At 51.1% G+C, this 19151-nt stretch overlaps 2 protein-coding genes across 3 annotated transcripts in view; one reads left to right on the top strand and one right to left on the bottom strand.

Moving 5' to 3' along the window:
- Nucleotides 1-761: 761 nt before the first annotated feature.
- Nucleotides 762-11512, top strand: TTLL2 (tubulin tyrosine ligase like 2). Its single transcript, XM_019967011.2, has 2 exons — nt 762-1019; nt 7857-11512. Exon 2 carries the CDS (start codon nt 7875-7877, stop codon nt 9459-9461), a length of 1587 nt encoding a protein of 528 aa, XP_019822570.2. The 5' UTR covers nt 762-1019; nt 7857-7874; the 3' UTR covers nt 9462-11512.
- Nucleotides 11513-12954: 1442 nt separating this feature from the next.
- Nucleotides 12955-19151, bottom strand: part of TCP10L (t-complex 10 like) — a 31595-nt gene continuing 25398 nt past the window's right edge. For both annotated transcript variants that reach the window (XM_070796517.1, XM_070796518.1), the window contains 2 exons: nt 16925-17042; nt 12955-15716 (listed from right to left, as the gene is read on the bottom strand). In XM_070796517.1, coding sequence (XP_070652618.1) covers nt 15527-15716; nt 16925-17042 — 308 coding nt within the window. In that variant the 3' untranslated portion in view covers nt 12955-15526. The remainder of the gene's footprint in view (nt 15717-16924; nt 17043-19151) is intronic.

Below are 19151 nucleotides of genomic sequence, written 5' to 3'. Positions count from 1 at the left end.
ACCGATTTTATTCTTGATTCGCCAACTAGAAAATCTGCAGTGATTCCCTTTTGCTTGACACCACTCAGCTGACGTCTTCAGCTGCCGGGTTGTGCAGCGTTTATACAGTTATGCGAAGCAGTTTATTGGTCCTGAGTGGTTATAACCGGGCCTGTAATGAGGTAGATGATGGGGAAACTGTACACATTAACAGTGAGGTGATAACAAGCCGGAACCTGAAGGGGCTGAGTAGAGAGTTTCTGTGCGAGGCCCCGGCTTCGAGACGGCTCTCTCGGGTTGAGGGCTAGAGTCCACAGGCCTGGCCCACAGGCCCCAGAAAACGGGGCGAGACTCTGGGGCAGCGTTCAGCCTTCCTGGAGGGTGCGTCCACCTGGAGTCTACTGTGGCTTCAGTGGATAAAAAAAGCTTACTTTGGAAATGCAGATGTTTTATGTAGAAATAATATTTGTTGTGGTCCCACTAGAGTAACGCCCAGGAGAGCCCCAGGGGCCTACCAGAGGCGCCCACCGCCTCTTCTCTGAGTCCTCAGGAGTGTCATCGATGGGACCACTCGGCCTCGGCCTTCATGGTCTCCTGCAGGGAAGGAAGCCCTCCAGAGTGCGGGTGAAGGAAGCTGGGGGCCCACACCCTGACCAGGCCCTGAGCCCTCGGCCTGCGTGGTCTGGAGGGAGGGAAGCCTGGGGCCCACACCCTGACCAGGCCCCCAGGGTTTGTGAGGAGAGCAAGCCGCATCACCAGTGACCCACACACCAGCGTCCGGTCCTGCACCTCTCAGCTGGGCTCTGCAGCTGCCAAGGGAAGACCCCAAACCCACCCCCGGATCAGGGCCTGACGACACAGCGTTCCGTTCCCACTTGGTGCCCAGCGTTTATATGCAGCCAGTTCAGGGGCCATCACACCCACACCTGGACATCGCAGCCACGCCTGGACATCAGCCACGCCTGGAGGGTGGCCCCTAAGTGCGCCGGCACCCAGGACCTGTCCTCCTCGAGGTGCTGGGTCCAGGGTCACTAGGATCGGTGAGCAGACATCCTGTCCTGCTGGCATAGCAGGCGGATTCTTTACTGTCTGAGCCACCAGGGAAGCCTGGGACATGGTAGAATTTCCATTTCCAGTCTGTCCCCTTCCAGCAGCATTTATGAACCATGAACACATTCTAGGGAGGCTGGGCCCAAGAGGTGTTTGGAAGTGGCCTTTGCTTTCAGGAAACTGAAGGATTTAATGATAAAATAGACTTCCTTACAATTAACACCAAAACTGGCACATGGGTGCTGTTTGAGAATAATGAAAAATTGTTCTGGGTTTAAACGATGCCAACTTTTCCTGAAAAGAACATGTACGTATGTAGTACATAGGAACTCTTTTAAAAAGCTATTATTGAAGTATAGTTGATTAACAATATCAGTTTCAAGTGTAAGAAGGAACTCTTAAGTTGGCTGACTTAAAACATAGGACAAATCAGGGACTTCCCTGGTGGTGCAGTGGTTAAGCCTTCACCTTCCAACACAGAGGTTAGGATTCAGTCCCTGGTTGGGGAGTTAAAATCCTACATGCCTTGGGGCCAGTAAACCAAAACATAAAAGAGAAGGAATATTGTAGCAAATTCAATAGACTTAAAAGAGTAGGGCAGGTAATATATAGGGAATTTGTTTAGTGTGAGAGGCACTCCGTGTTTCTATAAACTATAAACCATGACTGAAGTCTGTAGACTAAGCATCAGGAAAGGGGGATAAACAGGATGGTGACGTCTCTAAGACAAACGGTTGAGGTTGACTCGCCCCCATAAACTGGCTTCTCCATCCAGAAAAATTACGCTGGAGCCTCCAGCTAGTGCTCATTCCTGTTTGATAAAAATGGAAGTTTTTTTAAAGTTTAACTAACTTCTCAACTTGAAAATCGCTGTGCTAAGCCGTGTGAAGTGTCAGCTGTGGGTAGAGATTCTACCTGCACACCAAGGTGGCATTTTAAAATATACTGACTGTGACTAATGCTAAGCCGTGTGAAATATCATCTGTGGGTACAGATTCTACCTGCACGCCAAGGTGGCATTTTAAAATACACTGACTGTGTGACTGAAGGTAATGCTATTAATAATAAGAAAGAAAAGGAAATCCCATTGTCTTAAGAGACGCATGAAAGTGAAGGCTTTGTAAAGGAACTCTCCAGTAATTCCCAAAAAAGGCGGGGAAAAGATTTTGGATTTAACTTTTCAAATTGAAGTTTCAAGGCCTTTCTGCAGAAATACAGTTTTATGACTTGCATCTCGTGCACATACACGCTGTAAACAGGCTCGTCGGTCATGTCCACTGACCGACGTTTCTTATGGAACCAGACTCTCCACTTGGGTGAATCAGGGTCGCCTGAGAAGGTCCCTCTCCCCGCCCCCACACCTTCCCTCTCTCAGTTCATTGGCGAATGAAGGGCATGGTGTTAATTAGATGGTTTAATAATTTAGTGGGATCTCGTTCCCATGGAAGCAGCCCCGGGAGCAATTTGTCCTTTAAGCAGTGAAAGTGCTAAAAAAACTGTGGGGTGGGGGAAAACTAACTCCCAGTTCTTCGCTAAGGGTCTACTTTGGGAGGAAGGCAGCATGAGAGCTGGCAGTCTGACGGGCCCGGGGGGCCAGCCCTTCCTAGGAATGCTTGTGCAGAGACCGGTCTTTCGGGAGAAGCAGTGGGCCCACAGGGGCATCCCGGGAGCTGTGATTCCGGCCATGACAGAAGTGCTGTCTGGCTGATTCCCATCCCCAGAACCCATTGTGTGCTGGGATATCAAGGTCTGGGAAAGAGAAGCTTCCTTTATGGCCAGGACTATGTGTGACCAGGGCTAAAAGTGAAAGTCGCTCAGTCGTGTCAGACTCTTTGCGACCCCATGGACTATACAGTCCACTTCTCCAGGCCATAGTACTGGAGTGGGCAGCCTTTCCCTTCTCCAGGGGATCTTCCCAACCCACAGATGGAACCCAGATCTCCCACATTGCAGTAGATTCTTTACCAGCTGAGCCACCAGGGAAGCCCAAGAATACTGGAGTGGGCAGCCTTTCCCTTCTCCAGGGGATCTTCCCATCCAGGACTCGGGCCGGGGTCTCTTGTGCTGCAGGCAGATTCTTTATGAGCTGAGCTGTGACATCATGAGGCTGTAATTACGCTCACGACCTCCTGAGCTGTGACATCACGAGGCTGGAATTCCGCTCACGACCTCCTGAGCTGTGACATCACGAGGCTGGAATTACGCTCACGACCTCCTCTGTGTCTGGAATCGTCTTGCTCCTGGGCCAGCTCGTGCTCTGACAAAGTCAGCGTGTTACCTCCCACGGAAGACGTGGGACTCGGCGTGTCTGAAACGTCAGTCTCGGGGAGCCTGTTCCAAGGTTCCCTAGGCCTTGAGGCGCTCTAGTTCACACAGCTGAGTTCACGGCTGGTTCCGGCCCTGTGTGCTCGATCGTCCGTCCAGATGAGGGCTTTTCATCTCAGGGACCGGGCAGCAGTGGCGTGGGGCACACACAGAGGACGCTGGCCTTGGCTGCTGCAGGATCTGCGGAGCTCACAGCTCCCCAGAGCTGAGGGGGCTGCTGCCCGCCTCCTCCTCCAGGGACAGAGACCCACCCCTGGCTTCCATCCTCGGGGCCGGGACCCCTCTGCTTGGGGTTGCTGGCTTGGGAGCATTCCAGGATGTACCAGTCTCCAAGGGACTCTCTATGACCCACGTCCCTCCTCCCACAGAAGGGCCTCAGAGTTTGTCTCCAACCTGTTTTTCTTATTTAAATTAGAGTCTAGTTGATTTACAGTATGGTGTTAGTTTCAGGTGTACAGTGAAGTGATTCGATTATATACACACACATATATATATCCACTCATTTTCAGATGCTTTTCCCACATAGGTCGCTGCAGAGCATTGAGCAGAGTTCCCTGAGTGGAGCAGTACGTTCCTATCGGTCGTCTATTTCATATGTAGTAGCGTGTGTATGTTAACCTCAGCCCCCAGATTACCGCTCCCTCCACCGTAACCATGTCTGTTTCTACATCTGTGGCTACTTCTGTTTTGTAAATAAGTTCCTTTGCACCGTCTTATTTAGATTCCACATGTAAATGACATTATATGGTATTTGTCCTTCTTTTTCTGGCTTGTTTCGCTGAGTGTGACAGTCTCTAGGTATACCTGTTACTACAAATAGCACAATTGAGTTTCCTCCCACGGATGAGTAATGCTCCACTGTATGTATGTATCACATCTTTGTCTGTTGATGCGCATCCAGGCTGCTCCCATGTCTTGGCTATTATAGGCAGCGCTGCAGTGAACACTGGGGGTGCACGCACCTTTTCAAGTTAGGGTTTTCTCTGGAACTCTGCCCAGGAGTGGGACTGTGAGATCATATGGTCACTCTATATTTCACTTTTTAAGGAACCTGTTCTCCACAATGGTTTCACCAATTTGCATTCCAACTAACAGTGTACCTTTCTCCAAACACACCCTCTCCAGGATTTACTGTTTGTAGATTCTTTGATAATGGTCCAACCTATTTTTAATCCCTACACACATACCCTACACATATTTTTTTTAAATTCAACTATTTGCTGCTGTCAGCACCTGTGAAAACAAGGCAGGATAAACACATTTCAAGAAGCTCCAGAAGGACTTTTATTCAGGAGAAAAAGCTAAAATATGCATTTAGTTTCTCAGTGAAATTTTAGTAGAAAAGTGGATGCTTAACTGAAACGGGGTCCGAGACAGTGTGTGCACCCCCTGGGCAGCCTGCCAGGACTCGGCCTCCTTAGACGACGTTCCCCCAATCACCCCACCCCAGGATGAGCCATGGCCTCCTGGGCTCCCCGGTGGGAGCAGACCCAGGCTGACAGAGCTGCCTGGGAGCAGCGTTTCTCATTTCTGTTCTCCAGCTTCTCTGACCACCCCCTGCACAGGCTGGGGAAGGCTGGCTCCAGCCTCTGAGCCCTGATTCCAGGTGAAGTGGGCTCTGGTCAGAACACACCTTCCTCTCTCGAGCCTCTGAGAGGTTTACTCCCAAGGTGGGAGAAGGCGGAGCTGCCAGAACGTGGACACCAGCCCAGCTGGTTTGTCTGACTTGGTTTTCTTACGCCAGTTTTGTGAGATGCTACCATTAGCACGGCACACACAGCTGAAGAGGGCATCCTGCTCAATAACGGCAACTTTCTCGGAGATAGAAAAGAAGCATTTTCAACTTTGTTTAATCCAGCTTCCATCATTATTTGAGCCAGCCTCACCCCTGCCATGCACGCACACAAGTGTACACACAGTTACACACACACACGGCTTGAAATACGTATTAATACCATTGAACACAGTTTGAGAACATCACAATCAGTTCCAAAGACTGAATTCTGTACCAGCCACCACGGTACATGAATTCTACACGTTCCAGGTCAAAGCAGCAACGGTGCTGAAGGCACGCACGCTCGTTTTGTTGACTCTGCTCTGTTCACAAGTCTTTTGCACCCTCGTTTGGAAGCCCCTTCCTAGCCGGTTGCAGCCTTGATAGCAGAGGCAACCCACGCCCTACAGGTGGCTTCAGTTCCGAAACAAGGTCACTTGGCAACAAGCATCTCCTTTCCTCCTCGACAACTTCTCGCAGCTTCAAATACGGAGAAGAAGGTGGGTGGGCAAGTCGAGTCTCCCCACCCCTTCCTTCCTTCCCTCCCTCCTTCCATCCTTCTTTTTTTCCTTCTTTTGTTGATGAAAATTCAATTAACCATCAAGTTAGGAAGAAGAAGAAAGGGAACCTTTTTGGAGCCGAATTGAGGACTATAACCCAAGAAGTAGAGGCTCAGAATGCTCAGAGAACCAAGGCACAGTCGTGTGTATTTGAGACAAGAATTGTACATCATGACAACACACTGCTACTTTACATAAAGTTCACCAAGGAGCCACAGTCCAAGTAAACATACAGGGCACACAGCAAGTCTCCATGGCCCTCGACAGAGCTGGGAAAGAACACTCTGCTTTTATGAAGTTTCACTGCTAATGTCAGAAGGAAGTACTTTTATGAAGTTTCACTGCTAACGTCAGAAGGAAGGAAAAACTGACCTTTCTGGTTGCCCGGGCCCTCCCGTCTTTGAGGAGCTCTGGTTAACATGTAATGCGATGCACACGGCCCAGACACACACACGCACGGAATTTTATGCTTAATGTTTTTCTTGTCCTGCCTTAAAATAATAAATCTTATTTTATCACTTTCTTTCTTCTTCCCTTCTTGCCTTCCTTCCTTTCTTGTCCAGACTGGCTGCCCTGAAAATAGAGTGCATGTCACATTTACTCCTGTTCCATCAATCGGAATCTCCCAAACGCCACAGAATTTCCAGCAAATAAATTTTTGTCACTTTACATGATTAATTATGCATGAGTGATACAAATATGGTCAAAGAAACGTCAAAGTGGCCTGAACTTGGAATTTTTGGTGAGAACATAGGACTTTGGAATACTGACGTTTTCTCCCAGAGGCTGTGACTATTTTCACCTTTTTTCTAGGTCATACCAAAGCCTCAAGCTTCATCATCAGTTTTGGTTTTTCTCATAAATGATCCTTTTCTCTTTCTTTGAAAGTTTAGAAAAATGCTGAATCTTCACTTTCTGTTTCTCTTGTAAAATGTGAGGTGCAATCCTCAGACAACCATTGCTATCACAGAATGAGTTTTTTAAAACTCCAATTTTCTTTCTCAACTCTTTCTTGCAAATGAGCTGATATTTGAACAAACCGGGGGCCTCTGAAACACTGCCAGGCCCTGGCAGTATGAGGTGGGCCCTAGGAGATGGTCAAAGGGGCCCGGCCCAAGTTCCTGAAACTTCTCAGGCCAAGACCCTGGCTAATCTCATAACACCACTGTTCCCAGCTTTTTACACATGCTCAGATTCACTTAACTGTAGAAACTTGGCCATTTTTGCTCTGAAGAGTGCTCGCTTTGTAGCCAACAGGGTCCACCGTGGCTCTGTGGAAGTGTGGCGGTGTCCCTGAAAGCACATTTAACTAGTTCTCGTAGAAAGAGGTGCGCCAGTGAGCTCCGAGGAGAAGAGCGTGGGGACAGGTGGGGCTGGGTCTGTAGGCAGCAGAGACGGACGCGTTTGTGCAGAGGCAAGTGTCAGCAAGAGTGGATGACGTCCCGGAGGGTACAGACCACAGGTGACCTCCGGACCCGGACTCCTGGGTGAAATCTCCACCAGGTGGCCATCAGTCCACCCAACCTCCTTTCTAACAGTATATTTTATTTTTTATTATTGACGTATAGTTGCTTTACTTCCTTCCCTGAAGTTGGGGCTTCCCTCATAGCTCAGTTGGTAAAGAATCTGCCTGCCATGCAGGAGACCCCAGTTCAATTTCTGGGTTGGGAAGATCCACTGGAGAAGGGATAGGCTACCCACTCCAGGATTCTTGGGCTTCTCTGGTGGCTCAGCTGGTAAAGAATCTGCCCACAATATGGGAGACCTGGGTTTGATCCCTGGGTTGGGAAATCCCCTGGAGAAGGGAAAGGCTATACCCACTCCAGTATTCTGGCCTGGAGAATTCCATGAACTGTATAGTCCATGGGGTCACAAAGAGTCGGACACAACTGAGCGACTTTCACTTCACTTTATAATTGCTTTACAATGTTGAGTTTCTGCTGCACAGCAAAGTGACTCAGTTATGTGTGTGTGTGTGAGTCGCTTCAGTCGTGTCAGACTCTGCAAGTGCATGGACTGTAGCCCGCCAGGCTCCTCTGTCCATGGGATTCTCCAGGCAAGAATACTGGAGTGGGTTGCCATTTATGTATGTTTGTTAATCCCAAACTCCCTCTCCATCCCTTCCATTATTCCCTTCCTCTAACACTTTTCTGGTCATCCATTTCTAGAAAAGAAAACCTTATCAGATGGCCGAAGATGAGCCTCCAGGGGCCAGTCTGAAGCCCCTGGTGTTCCGGGTGGACGAGACCACCCCCGAGGTGGTGCAGAGTGTCCTCCTGGAGCGCGGCTGGAGCAAGTTTGACCAGCAAGAGCGGAACATGGAGGACTGGAACCTCTACTGGAGGACCTCCTCCTTCCGGATGGCCGAGCACGTCAATGTCAAGCCCTGGCAGTGCCTGAACCACCACCCGGGCACCACCAGGCTCACCAGGAAGGACCTCCTGGCCAAACACCTGCAGCACATGGAGAGGCTGTACGGCGCCCCGCTGTATGAGTTCCTCCCCCCCACGTTCGTCATGCCCCACGACTACAGCAAGTTCGTGGCTGAGTACTTCAAGGAGAAGCAGGCGCTGGACGCCAAGCTCAGCTATTGGATTTGCAAGCCCGCAGAGCTCTCTCGAGGACGTGGAATCATCATTTTCAGTGACATTAAAAACCTGATCTTTGCCGACACGTGCATCATACAGAAATACATCTGCAACCCTCTACTTGTCGGGAGATACAAGTGTGACCTCCGCGTCTACGTGTGCGTCACTGGCTTCAAGCCGTTGACCATCTACATTTATCAGGAAGGCCTGGTGCGCTTTGCCACAGAAAAGTTTGACCTCGGCAATCTGCAGAACAGCTATGCTCACTTGACCAACAGCAGCATCAACAGGTCGGGGGCCTCGTATGAGAAGATCAAAGAGGTGGTGGGCAGCGGCTGCAAGTGGACCCTCAGCCGCTTCTTCTCGTACCTGCGGAGCTGGGACGTGGACGACCTGCTCCTCTGGCAGAAGATCAACCGCGTGGTGATTCTCACCGTGCTGGCCATCGCGCCCTCCGTGCCCTTTGCGGCCAACTGCTTCGAGCTCTTAGGATTCGACATCCTCATCGACGACAACTTGAAGCCGTGGCTGTTGGAGGTCAACTACAGCCCGGGCCTGTCCCTCGACTGTTCGGCGGACGTGTCCGTGAAGAGGAGGCTCATCCACGACACCATCGAGCTGATGCACTTACACAGTCTCAGAAATGAGCGGAAGGAGAGCTGTAGTGCTGCAAACGGAAGTCCCGGCGTCTCCCTCGCTCGGAAAGACAGAGGTCGGGGCCGCGACCTTCCTCACGAGTCCTTCTCGCAACCCGGGAGCAGAAGAGCGTTCAGTAAGGACGGAACTCCTGGGGAGAAAGGGGTCACAGCGTGCCCTGAAAACCAGCACACCTGCCAGCCCCAAGCAGTGCTGAGCAGGCAGGAGGTACGTCCGCCGACGAGGGAGCCTCCCAAAGCCAAGCCGAAGGCCAGGGCCAGGCACCCGGCCCTCAAGACGCTCATCCCCCGCGTGTCGCTCATCCAGGCCCGCGGCCGGGAGAAGGGCCTCTCCGTGTGCGTGCAGCCGGACAGTAGCTGGGTGCCCGGTCCCCAGGCAGGCAACTTTGTTCTCATTTTTCCTTTCAACGAAGCTACTTTTGGAGCGTCTAGGAACGGACTCAATGTCAGGAGGATAATTCAAGAGCTCCAGAAACTAACGCATAAGCAGTGTTCTCAAGCGGCAGAAGAGAAAACAAAAAGAAAATAGCATGACTTCTTGAAAAGCAAGAATTCCTCTGCTGGGGAAGGCGAGTGGTTCTGTGCCCACCTCAGTTACTTCCCTGGGATTAGAGCTGTCGATTCGTACATAAATATAAAACTCACAGCAGAGCACGCGCGGGTGTGGTTCCGTTCCATCACATCACCGGTCTCTGCTCGAATCTCTCAGAAGAACCACACGACCCTTACCTGTACTTGGAAATGCCTTATTACAGTTATACTGTGCATTTTTAACATGAAAAAACATTGTCTTTAAAAAGGTTCTTTGGTGAAAACAGTATAAGAAAGGCCAAGGGTTAGCTCTTTCTTTCTTAATAGACCATATTTTGTTCACAATTAGTCTTGTGAATGATCAAACATTCATCTAGAGTGACTTACTGAAAGCTTCCCCACAAACAGTCAAATGACTGTTCTTTCTGGATCTTAGGCCCTAAATCAGACACTGTACCAAACATCTTCCCACCAGGGACGTCCATCAGCCATATTTGAAAAGTGTCCCCTCTCTGCTGGCTTTACTACTGTTGGATTCCCCTCCAGCCCTGCAAAGTCCAAAACCTGCAGATTAGGCAAGTTACCATTCCTGCCCGATAGGAGAGACATAAAGCTCCAGTATTTACTGTAAACGCTGTGCTGAGGAGCCAGACACGAAGATCTCGTGCTGCATGATTCCATTTACACGAAATGCCCAGAGCTGGCAAATCCACAGAAATAGAAAGTAGGCTGGTGGTTCCCAGGAGTTGCTGGGGGCGGGGAATGACAGCTAAATGACCGAGTTTCCTTTTGGGACAAAAATTTCCAGAAGTAGAGCAGTGATGGTTGCACAACATGTGTAAATGTTTATAAATGTGCTGAATGTCCCTCATGGTAAATTGCATCTTGTGCTTGTTTTACCACAATAAAAAAAGTTAAAGCAGGAAAAAAAAGAGACAAGATTAAATTATTGAGAGTCGGGATGCATAGCGCGTGCTGCAAGTATCGAGAGCCAAATGCAAGGAAGGACGGACTCGGGGCTTTCCTGGCGGCCCAGCGGTGAAGACTCCACACTTGCGGTGCAGGGGACACAGATTCGATATCTGGTCAGGGAACTAAGATTTCACATGCCTCGCAGCTGGGCTTAAAAAGGAAGTGAGAAGCGTCCATTTCGAGGTAACGATGACTTCCTGTCTTGGGTGCGCGTGGAGGGGCTTCTGAAACGACCAATAACATTTTATTACTTCACCTGGACGGTTGAGAGGAAAAGGCTGAAGGAAGGGAAAAAAATTACAGCAGGGTTAGTCCCGACGCTGCGACGCATCTCTTATTCACTGCCTGATTTCAGGCATCTGTCCTTTATTGCCCCCGCCTTGTTCCAGGAAAGATCGGAAGGAGTCGAGAAGATAAGTGCATCAAGGTGGTTTTGAGCTACATGTCAGCCAGGCTTCCCGGGTGGTGCTAGTGGTGAAGAACACTGCCCCCCACGCCCGCCGATGCAGGAGATAGGAGAGACATGGGTTCAATCCCTGAGTCAAGAAGACACCCTGGAGAAGGGAATGGCTGCCCACTCCAGTGTTCTTGCTTAGAGAATCCCATGGACAGAGGAGCCTGGCGGGCTGCAGTCCATAGGGTCACAGAGTGAGACATGACTGAAGTGACTTAGCATTCCTCAGCCGGGCTCCTATATTACGTCTGGCAAATAAAGACAGGAGCCTTTTCCGCAAATGTCCAGGTCATCTGATGAGACCAAAGCATGCAACATCCATCACTCAAAAACCAGACATCTCAGTCTCCCTCAGTGTTTGAAATGCTGGCTTCTCTATTACAAGCCAGGTTTTAACGACTCTTTAGAAGTGAACACTAATCTTACACAGGTGAGCAGAGCAAGTGTTATTAATGAAAGATGCTCTTGTTTGTCGGAGAAGGCAATGGCACCCCACTCCAGTGCTCTTGCCTGGAGAATCCCGGGGATGGAGGAGCCTGGTGGGCTGCAGTCCATGGGGTCACTAAGAGTTGGACACGACTGAGCGACTTCACTTTCACTCTTCACTTTCCTGCATTGGAGAAGGAAACGGCAGCCCACTCCAGTGTTCTTGCCTGGAGGATCCCAGGGACGGGGCAGCCTGCTGGGCTGCCGTCTGTGGGGTCGCACAGAGTCGGACGCGACTGAAGTGACGCAGCAGCAGCACAGCTCTTGCTGGTGCATTCGGAGTTTTTCGGGCTAGAATAGCCTTGGGCCATTCAAAAATCCCAAACCTGGGCTGTACGTATCTTATAGTAAAGGGTAGGCCAATTAAACTGAAATAGTAACAGACTAAGAATTTCAAAAGAGATAGGAGATGTTTTTGCTCATTTCCTAGAATAGGCATCAGGAGCACAATGTCGGGTGGGGTGGGGGTGGGGGGTATGGGAGGAGAGAACACAGCATCTTGCTCAAGTGGAACAGCCAGGCCCAAGTCAGGAGACTGAGGAGTTCTCTAGAAATACATGGGCCTCCACTTTCCGAGCAGGAAGCAGGCGTGCATTTCCCTGTTTCTTCACGACGGACATCTGCAAACCTTGAGCAGAGCACGTATGTCGGGCAGGGGAGCCCCTGAAAGGTGGGAAGGAGGCAGCCCACCAAGGACCCAGGAAACCCTGCGTGGGGGATGTCGGGGGTTCTTTTTGGCCTCATAGCCCCAAAACAACACACCAAAGGAGCGGGCAACCCAGAGAGGGAAGTGGACGCGGACCGAGGAGGCCCAGGCCTGCTCTCCAACCCGGGGACCGGTGACCGAGCAACTGCAAGAACTGTCAGTCACAGAGTCCGGGAAACAGACTGGGATCTTTGGTTCTGAGAGCCCTCCGGGGCCTGGAAGAGTCTTACCGCTGAAAGGCAAGGTTCTTGGTTCTTCTTTCGTTTCAAAACTGGATTGACTTGGGCTTAGAGGGAACCAGCAGAGAGGGAACAGGAAATCAGGATCAGGATCTTCTAGAAGGAATGAGGAACAAAGGGGTTTGTTCCCATGACCCCGAGGTCACTCTGGGCTGTGTGGGACGCCCACCTGCCAGACTCCCCTGAGCAGAGCCTCTGCGGGCACACTCCCGCCACTGCTGGACCGCAGGTGGGGAGGCCGCGGGGGCCCAGGGCTCAGAGCCCCAGGCCCGGTGCATGGACAGTGGACCGCTGCTGCCGTCATGGCCGCGCGGGGTCCTCTGCCCACCTGTCTCCTCACGCCTCGCCCTCTTGCTGTTCCCCCGCTGGCTGCTGACATAGCGGCCGTGGAGGCGGGGGAGGATGCTGGGCTGGGCTTCTCAGCTCCCCGAGGGGAGGACCAGCCCGGGAAGTGTTAGTTGAGCCACCCTGCCCCGCCCCCCTGCTCCTGAGATGCGGAGAAGCTGATGTCCCGCCTGAACAGGGAGCAGTTGAAGGGCCCACCATCAGCCCTCCACCCTTCCCTGGAATCCATCAGAGACCGCAGCAGGACCATGTATTGGACCCTGTAAGTGACGCAGACTCACCTGGCCATAGGGCAGGGACACCTGTGGTCTCTCATTAGTGCGGGGAGAGGGCCTCGCGCAGAAAGGCAGGGCTCCCGTGTTCCCTGCAGGGCTTCGCCCTCCTCGGGCGTGGATGCTGGACCCAAGAGTCCTTCCGGACCCAGGGCGGCCGCGCTGGGCTCCGAAGGACAGCAGTGGTGACCGGGGTGAAGATGCGGCAGGTCCCAAGGGAGGGGAGTGTCCCTGGGTGGGGTAGGGGACGCTCAGGGTGGGCTGCAGTGAGCGAGGAGGGAGCAGCCAGGAGGAGCAGCTGGTCCAGGGTCTCGGGAAGCCCAGAGCCTCGCTCTGAACACACACCTTTTCCTTGAGGGACACGTGGAGCCACTGAGGGCTCCCCATGGAAGCTGGGCCTTGGGGAAGCGTGCATTCTTGAGGCAGCCCCCTCCCAGGCTAGCCATGGAGGGGACCGGTCTGCTGCTGACCCTCTTCCCCACCCTCACCACACTCCTGCGACGTGCAGGCCACGCGTTCAGGCAGGACGAGCTGGAGACTAGTGGGCTGCCTTTTCCAGGACCACAGAGGACCGGCCTGGGCGGGGAAGCCTGGCTCCTCCTTCAAGCCCCGCTCTGGAGTCTGTGGCTGGCTCCTACTGTTTTCCCCACATGCTCATCATCCCTGTGCTGTGAGGTTGTCGATGCCCTTCCAGCCAACTCAGCGTGCTGCAGACTGCTGCAGGTATATGGACCTATGCATGCATGCATGCTAAGTCGCTTCAGTCATGGCCGACTCTTTGCAACTCTATGAAACCCCGGACTCCTCTGTGCATGGAATTCTCCAGGCAAGAATACTGGAGTGGGTAGTCATTTCCTTCTCCAGGGGATCTTCCTGCCCAAAGAATGGAACTTGAGTCTCCTACCTCGATAGGCAGACACTGAGCCACTAGGGAAGCCCAGATTTAAAAGTACGTTCTGGATTTTGGAAATCAGAAGGAAATGTTTTTATAAGCTTGTTATGCAGCATACCAGAACACACAGCACACAAAGGCCTTCTGGGTGACCTGTCTTATTCTGACCCACGCTCTCACGTGTGTGGCTGTTGGGAAGCGTTCTGCTGGTTCGGCAGGTTATCTGGTGTTTGAACACAGTTTACCCACAAAATTGTATGTTACTTTCTTCCCTGATCTCCACAACAGCCAGAAGTCCTTTAACTTGGTAGAGCGGGGTTTTCTTTTGTTTGCTTTAATGAAAATTTCCAGGATAAGCCAACTCAAAATAGTTGAAGCAATGAGTGGGTCCATTTCTGGCTTTTTCCTGGTGGTGGTCAGAAGGTAAAGAACCTGCCTGCAGTGCAGGAGACCTGGGTTCAATCCCTGGGTTGGGAAGATCCCCTGGGAATAGCAACTCACTTCAGTACTCTTGCCTGGAGAATCCCATGGACAGAGGAGCCTGGTGGGCCAGTCCGTGGGGTCACAAAGAGTAGGATACAGCTGAACAGCTAACACTTTCACCTTTCACTTTTTCTATTTTCGGCTTTTCAGCAGTGGGTTGGTTTGGTCTGTTACATCTGACAAATGACCTCACCCCGTGGTGGCTGCCTCCTGGGTGGAAAAGGCCCGATCCAGTGTGATTGCTATAGGATGCTTTGATTTTCAAGTCAAAGCCAAGACCACACATTGTTCTTGAGTTACTTCAAAAAGCCTCACCCAACCACTGAGGCTACCGTGGTGTGGGCACCATAGACTTTAGAACTGAAATGATCACAGGCACTAACAGGTGATACTTCACTTCTGTCGCATGAAGACATGGGCGCTTACAAACATCTCGTCATAAGATTTTTCAGGAAATTATTCCTTTCTTGTATTTTGGGACTCTCTATTTTAGTATAAAAATCAGTTAAATGCCAGTTTGTGTCTTATTTTCTAGGCCGCCTACAAAACAATAAAAGGGGCAACTGTCATTGCCTTGACTGTGAGATTTAAAAATGCAGAGTTTCAGGAGGTGGCTTACCACCCACACAGCCGTGGGCATGAGGCCAGGTCACTCAGACCCTGGGTTGGGCTCCCTGTGGGTGCTCCTGTAGTGGCATGAACTGGTGCCCTGAGGAAAATGGACGGGATGGTCAGGCTAAGCTGGTGTAATTCAGGAGGAGAGCACCAGGGGCCAGCTGCAGGCCGAGGTGGAGGCGCCCAGGGCCCAGGGAAGGCTGCCCGTCACGTGTAGAGCTGGTTCTTGTGATGCGCAGAGAGAAAGGGGTCTGGCCGGGGCCCTGGAGTCGTTGTTGGGGAGCTTCCTGTTCTCTGGCTGCTCTAGTGTTGATGCAGCCACCTTTCCTAACGAGGAGCCCTGGACCAGGCTGTCTCTTCCTTTATAATTTCTGGATGACTTGGGTAGTCCTCAAGTTTTACATGATTTTTCATCATTTAGGGCCACAAACATTAGTTGTTTCTTTGTTTTAGCAAATAATGTAGTTGGAAGGTACACATAATTTGGAAGTTCACAAGTAATGTTGGAAGTTCACAGGTAAGGTTGGAAGGTCAAGGTGATGTTGGAAGGTCAAGGTGATATTGGAAGGTCATAGGTAAGGCTAGTTTTGAAGCAGAAGCTACTTCCTGTCCAGGATGATGTTTCCAGCCTCATCCCTAACCCTGACCCTCCCAGAGGCGTCCTTGGTCTCCTGGTGGCCGTCATGGTACACGGTCTTGGTGGTGCCGTCGGGGTACTCCCTCCTCTTGAACTGGGCTGTGTGGACCTCCCGCTGACCGTTGCTGAGCACGATGGTCTTGTCACCATTCCTGGTGGAGAGAACAACTTTGTCAGTGGCCAGCACGTCCCGTGGGGAACCCGTGAGGCCAAGGGGTGTGACCACCCAGGTCTGCACACCCTCACCCCCAGATCTTGGTAGACAGGGGTACAGATGCCGCCAGGGCGGGAGAGGGCAGGCACCTGCAGAGTCAGGGTATAGACAGGAGCTGATCGGGGCTTAGGGCGGCCTGGGGAGACCTCAGGAGAGAGGCCGGGGTCACGGGCCTGTTTGGGCAGAGCTGCTCCGCGCAGAAGGTAGCTCTGAGGGAGGAAGGAGAGGCCGCAGGGCTCCACCGGGAGAGCAGGGACCTGAGGTAGAATCACACAGGGAGCAGGGATCTGGGGAGCGACAGGGACCTGAGGCGGAATCACCCGGGGAGCAGGGACCTGAGGCGGAATCACCCGGGGAGCAGGGGCCTGAGTTGGAATCACCTGGAGAGCAGGGGCCTGAGGCGGAATCAGCCGGGAGCGGGGACCTGAGGCGGAATCAGCCGGGAGCGGCAGGGACCTGGTGTAGCGTCACTTGAGCACAGTGACTCCGGCGGTGATGGCGACACTTGTGGCTTCCATGACAGGAGAGGGAGCCCACGGAGGCAGCAGCCCACCGGTGCCGGGGCCCCTGCGCGGTGGGGAGGGGGGCGCTCGAGGGTCTGAGAGTCGGCTCGCGGTAAGGTCTCCCTGCTCATCCCCGTCAGGACGGCACCTCCCCGCGCGTCTTAGCACCACGTGAGTGCTGCTGCAGGCTCGGGCTGCTACACAGCGCGGCCTCAGTGGGCACACACCAAACGCCAGAGATTATTTTTATGGCTGCAGTTCAGTCATGACCAATGTCAGCGAAGGAAACACTTAAAAATGCGCATCTATGGAGTGGGAGGTGGGAGGGAGCTTCAGGAGGGAGGGGGCGTACGTACACCTAAGGCTGATTCACGCTGAAGCATGGCAGAAACCTACACAGTGCTGAAAAGCAACTATCCTCCAATTAAAAAGCAATATTTTTTTAAAATGAGTGTTTAGATCCATGTTCGCTATGAAATCAATCAGATCAAGGTTATAAGACCAAACCTCTAGGGTCAACGATGTTTTCTATTATACAAATACTGCAACTTTTACAAAAATTAAATTAATCCAGAGAATTGACAACTGCACAAACCACAAATCCTGGAGACTTCAGACTGACACCGCCTGTCCCAGTACCAACCTTTCCACACTCACAATGGTCCCATCTGGAAACACAGTCTCCTCGCGTCCATCATTCAGACGCTGCACCGTCCCATCTGGAAACACGATTTCCTTTGAGCCGTCAGGGCAGACTTTTTCTGAAGAATACAGGTTAAGTCAACAGATCTTCATAACTAGAACATTTGTTGCATTATTTAGCTGTACAAACATATTTTACAGTGATCCACTCCAAGAGAACTAGTATTCAAGATGTTCTTGTAGCCTACTCTCTCATATTTTATTTATATTTGAATATCTTGCTCCAGGCAGGCCCATCTCCCTGGTCTCATTAAAATACATAATTTATATTCTCCCAACTTCACTCAAATTATCTCCCTAATTAAAAGTTTTCTTTCCTTCCATATGCTCTCTGGCTCCCTAAATCCTGCCTTTCAAGACCGTCATCACTCATCCCACAGCACGTGGACCTTGGAAGGCCTTGGACCCTCGGTATGGTAGAGTTCACTGTCACTGTTTCCTGTTGACTTGAGGGGTCACGCCAGATGGTGAATGTTCAAGGGGAGAGAGATGTGGAAAAGCATCAGACTGGAATTCCAGAAGAAGAAGGAAAGAGCACAGAGGAATGCAGATATGATCGAAGATAGTGACTGAATTTCCCAGACTGGATGCAAAAATGTGGCTCCACAGATCTAAGAGGTCCAGCTTATTCCAAACAGAATAAATGAAAAGAAATCCAAGGAGCATGTTACGGCTTGACCTGTCCCCCACTCCAGAGTTCCTGTACTGATGTCCTGGCCCCAGCACCTCAGAACATGGCCTTATTAGGACATGCAATTGGTCAAGATGACGTCATGCTGGAGCAGGGTGAGCCCTGCCCCAACAGGACTGGTCATAGGAACAGAAGTCTTCATGGTCAGAGGGGCACTGATCTTAATATATGCAGCTTATCCCCAAGGAGAACGGAAAGTATAAACAGTGGATGTGTGTGTTTGCGTGTATACATACATGCACACAGAGAATGCTACAGCAGATGTGGCAACAGGTAAAACTTGGTGAATCTGAGTAAAGAGCATATAGGAAACTTACGTCAAAATAAATATATATTTTTTTAATTTAGGGCGAACAAAAAATAAAGGGGCTGAGTAACAGTTAAAGAGTTTGCTCTAATGGATAAATACAGAAGGCAGAGCCCAACAGAGTTCACATTCCTCTCAAGCTCACATAGAATCAGGACATTTAAATAGGAGTCGAACAGAAGAGAGGAGTCATACATAGGAGTCATACTCCTATGGTGGTGGTGGTTTAGTTGCTAAGTCGTGTCCGACTCTTGCAACCCCATGGACTGTAGCCTGCCAGGCTCCTCGGTCCATGGGATTCTCCAGGCAAGAATACAGGAGTGGATTGCCATTTCCTTCTCCAGGGGATCTTTCTGACCCAGGAATCGAACCCAGGTCTCCTGGATTGCAGGCAGATTCTTTACCGACTGAGCTACCAGGGAGGCCCTGCTGTAAAGAAAATTTAATCAGCAAGGATAAAATAGAGGGAAAAGTCTCAGACTGAGATTCATGTCCAGGATCACACACACCCGATAGAAATATTTCGTCCCACTAGGATCCTCTGTCTTACTACCCTCAACAGAACATGAGGTTCTCTGCCCCCAGTCAGTACCCATAACCAGCTGTTCCTGACACACCCTTCTGGGGTGATTAGCCGTATTTCCCAGAGAGAAAAAGAGTGACCACCTAAATGTGGGAGAACTAGACAAGGAAACGCACTGGGGTTGTTTGCATGATAGTCAGCGAGCCTATACTGAGGGCGGTTTTGGTTCTGTGGGTTACAAACTCAGAGAGATGGACTCCCTGTCTTAGTGAGGGAAGGACGCCTTGGTTTGGTATCATTTCAACATCTTTGTTTTGAAAAGCTGAGGGCAGTACTAACCCACCTCCAATTATGTGTAGGGAACAACAGGATTTTAAACGCTTGACAAATAGGAAATAACTTTTTGGTTGGAAAGTATAAAGACAAAGCAATGAACCTCTTGAATTAAACAGGTAAACTGTCACTGGCTTATTCATCAGGGACCCTGGTCCTTCAATGCAGACATTGGTGGGTATTCACAAACTGGATCTACGGTCCCGGTGACCACAGAGAGCATGTTGTAATTCCACCCTCTCTCAGGACAGCTGTGAAACCATGAACAGTGGTCAGGAAGGATATTAAATGATGGCACATGGGAAGTGTCCAAC

This window comes from Bos indicus, chromosome 9 (genome assembly GCF_029378745.1).
Source record: "Bos indicus isolate NIAB-ARS_2022 breed Sahiwal x Tharparkar chromosome 9, NIAB-ARS_B.indTharparkar_mat_pri_1.0, whole genome shotgun sequence".
NCBI classification, from domain to species: domain Eukaryota; kingdom Metazoa; phylum Chordata; class Mammalia; order Artiodactyla; family Bovidae; genus Bos; species Bos indicus.
The sequence above is the reverse complement of the archived record's forward strand: the minus strand, read 5'-3'. Positions and strand labels throughout refer to the sequence as shown.

What these genes read in the sequence shown, in the direction of transcription:
- TTLL2 (XM_019967011.2), top strand. Translation starts at nt 7,875, where the DNA reads ATGGCCGAAGATGAGCCTCCAGGGGCCAGTCTGAAGCCCCTGGTGTTC.